At 55.5% G+C, this 1,829-nt stretch overlaps 1 protein-coding gene across 1 annotated transcript; it reads right to left on the bottom strand.

Moving 5' to 3' along the window:
* Nucleotides 1-127: 127 nt before the first annotated feature.
* On the bottom strand, nucleotides 128-910 carry LOC107111674 (ubiquitin carboxyl-terminal hydrolase 2-like; the record flags this gene model as incomplete). Its single annotated transcript, XM_015412681.1, has 1 exon — nucleotides 128-910. A coding segment is annotated over exon 1 (747 nt), but the record flags the coding sequence as incomplete, so codon positions are not given.
* Between the last annotated feature and the right edge of the window lie 919 nt (nucleotides 911-1,829).

The raw sequence follows: 1,829 nt of genomic DNA, 5'->3' as shown, positions 1-1,829 counted from the left end.
AGAACCTCCGGCACTCAAAGCTGGTGCTTTGCCCCTGAGCCACAACCCTTCACCTAAGGGATCTGCCCCATCCCCCGGACGCTCCACCTTGGCCCCTATAGTTCCCGATACTACAGCCGCATCTTACCGAAGGCTCCCGGGCCGTGATGTCCGTCCGACTCTCCGTCCGTTCCCACTGCTGGAGGGAGCAATTGCTGATAGGCCGCAGGGTGGGGGTGATGACGTCGGGGTTGTTGCCGTACAAGCTGACCGGCGAGCGCCCCCCCTTGCGGTTGCAGGACTCCAAATAATCTTTGACGTAATCCGAGTGCCTGCTGGGCTGCTGGTAGAACCCCTGCAGGGCGCTCAGCTCCGTCCGGTTCCGGGCGATCAGGGGGCTGCGGGTGGTGGAGTCGACTCGGTACGAGTCGGACAGATGCATGCCGGACAAGTCCCGTGCCAGGTCCGAATGGCTGCTGGACTTCTTGCGGCCCAGCATGGTGCGTGTGGAGCGCGGGGCGCGAGGGGGCTGGCGCCCCCCGCCACTCAGCCCTCCGCTGCCGGGGGGCCTCACCGGGACCCGGACGTAACTGGGGCTCAACCGAGTGCCAGAGTCGGGCCGCTGGAGCAGGCGCCCGCCCCCATCGTAGTTCAGGGAAGAGGAGGGGGAGGTGGTCGCCCCCGAAGTCCTCAAGTGACTGGAGGTCAAGTAGCTGGAGGTCGTGCCGGGCTTGTAGCCGATTTTCTCCTTGTCCGGGTACGAGGAGGACAGGTTGGAGGTGTAGGAGGAGTAGGAGGAGTAGGCGCCGTAGCTGGAGGGGGACTTGCTGTAGGAGCTATCAGAGTAGCGGGACGAGCCGACATAGCGCTTCAAGGTGGAGGACAGCTGGGACATCCTGAGGGACGGGGCGTCGGAGGCCGCGCTGGTGGCATCGACTGGAAGGACAGACGGAAAGAAAATCAGGGTGTAAAGTAACCATCAGAGCGGGAACAGCTGAGGCGGAAGACTGGCAGGGATGCGACCGGATTCCCCAACTCTGCTGGTTAATCTTGGGGGAACCCCCCACCCCTTTCCATTTTGCTTCTCCCTTGGGAAAATGGAACCTGCCACTCTTCATTGTCGTACCTCTTTCTGTATTGTTATGCCAATTTTTTCCTCTTAAATGTATGCAGTTGTTGGTGTCTACACACCATTCGAGACATGCCGAATAATGCACCTTCGGTCCACTTTCGATGCACTTAAGCAACTGTTCACAAGTAGATTTTTGCCACTGCACACCGTAAGATCCAGTTCCAAAGTGTACTGAAAGCGCATTATTCAGCATACGTGAAAGTAAATAGCATCAAAGAGACAAACAGGATCGGGATCAATGGCACGGAAAGTGGCAAAGTGAAAAAGCCAACCAATGACAACACTGGGAAAGTAAACAAAATTTGAAAAAAACGGCTTATTTGTAGGATGCCCTCACAAAAGGCCACTTCACACATGAACATCGAGTTCCAAGGAATTAAAATGACAGGTACAAAATATCCCTCTGAATTTTAAAAATAGAGCAGAAACACTCTTAATGGGGAAGCGCTTTGAAGTTAAAATATGTTCTTGGAAATCCGGAACAGCTTTTCAAGTTGAAGGACTACATACAGGCACGAACAAGAGCGACCGAGGGCTGATTCACATATTACACCAAGTCCTTGTGGCCGTCAGGAGGACTTTTTCTATCTGTCCTGGAGGTCCCCAATGGAAACTCGGCTCCCAGGTGCACAGAGAGGCCCAATTTGCTTTCAGACTGCAAGGCACTGGGAGAAGCCCCCCCCCCCCAAATATCCTGGTTCCCAACCTGAAATCACGC

The sequence above is a fragment of the Gekko japonicus genome, unplaced genomic scaffold (genome assembly GCF_001447785.1).
Source record: "Gekko japonicus isolate JY-2015 unplaced genomic scaffold, Gekko_japonicus_V1.1 scaffold482, whole genome shotgun sequence".
NCBI lineage: Eukaryota > Metazoa > Chordata > Lepidosauria > Squamata > Gekkonidae > Gekko > Gekko japonicus.
Note: the sequence above shows the minus strand (reverse complement) of the source record. Positions and strands in the feature narration are given on the sequence as shown.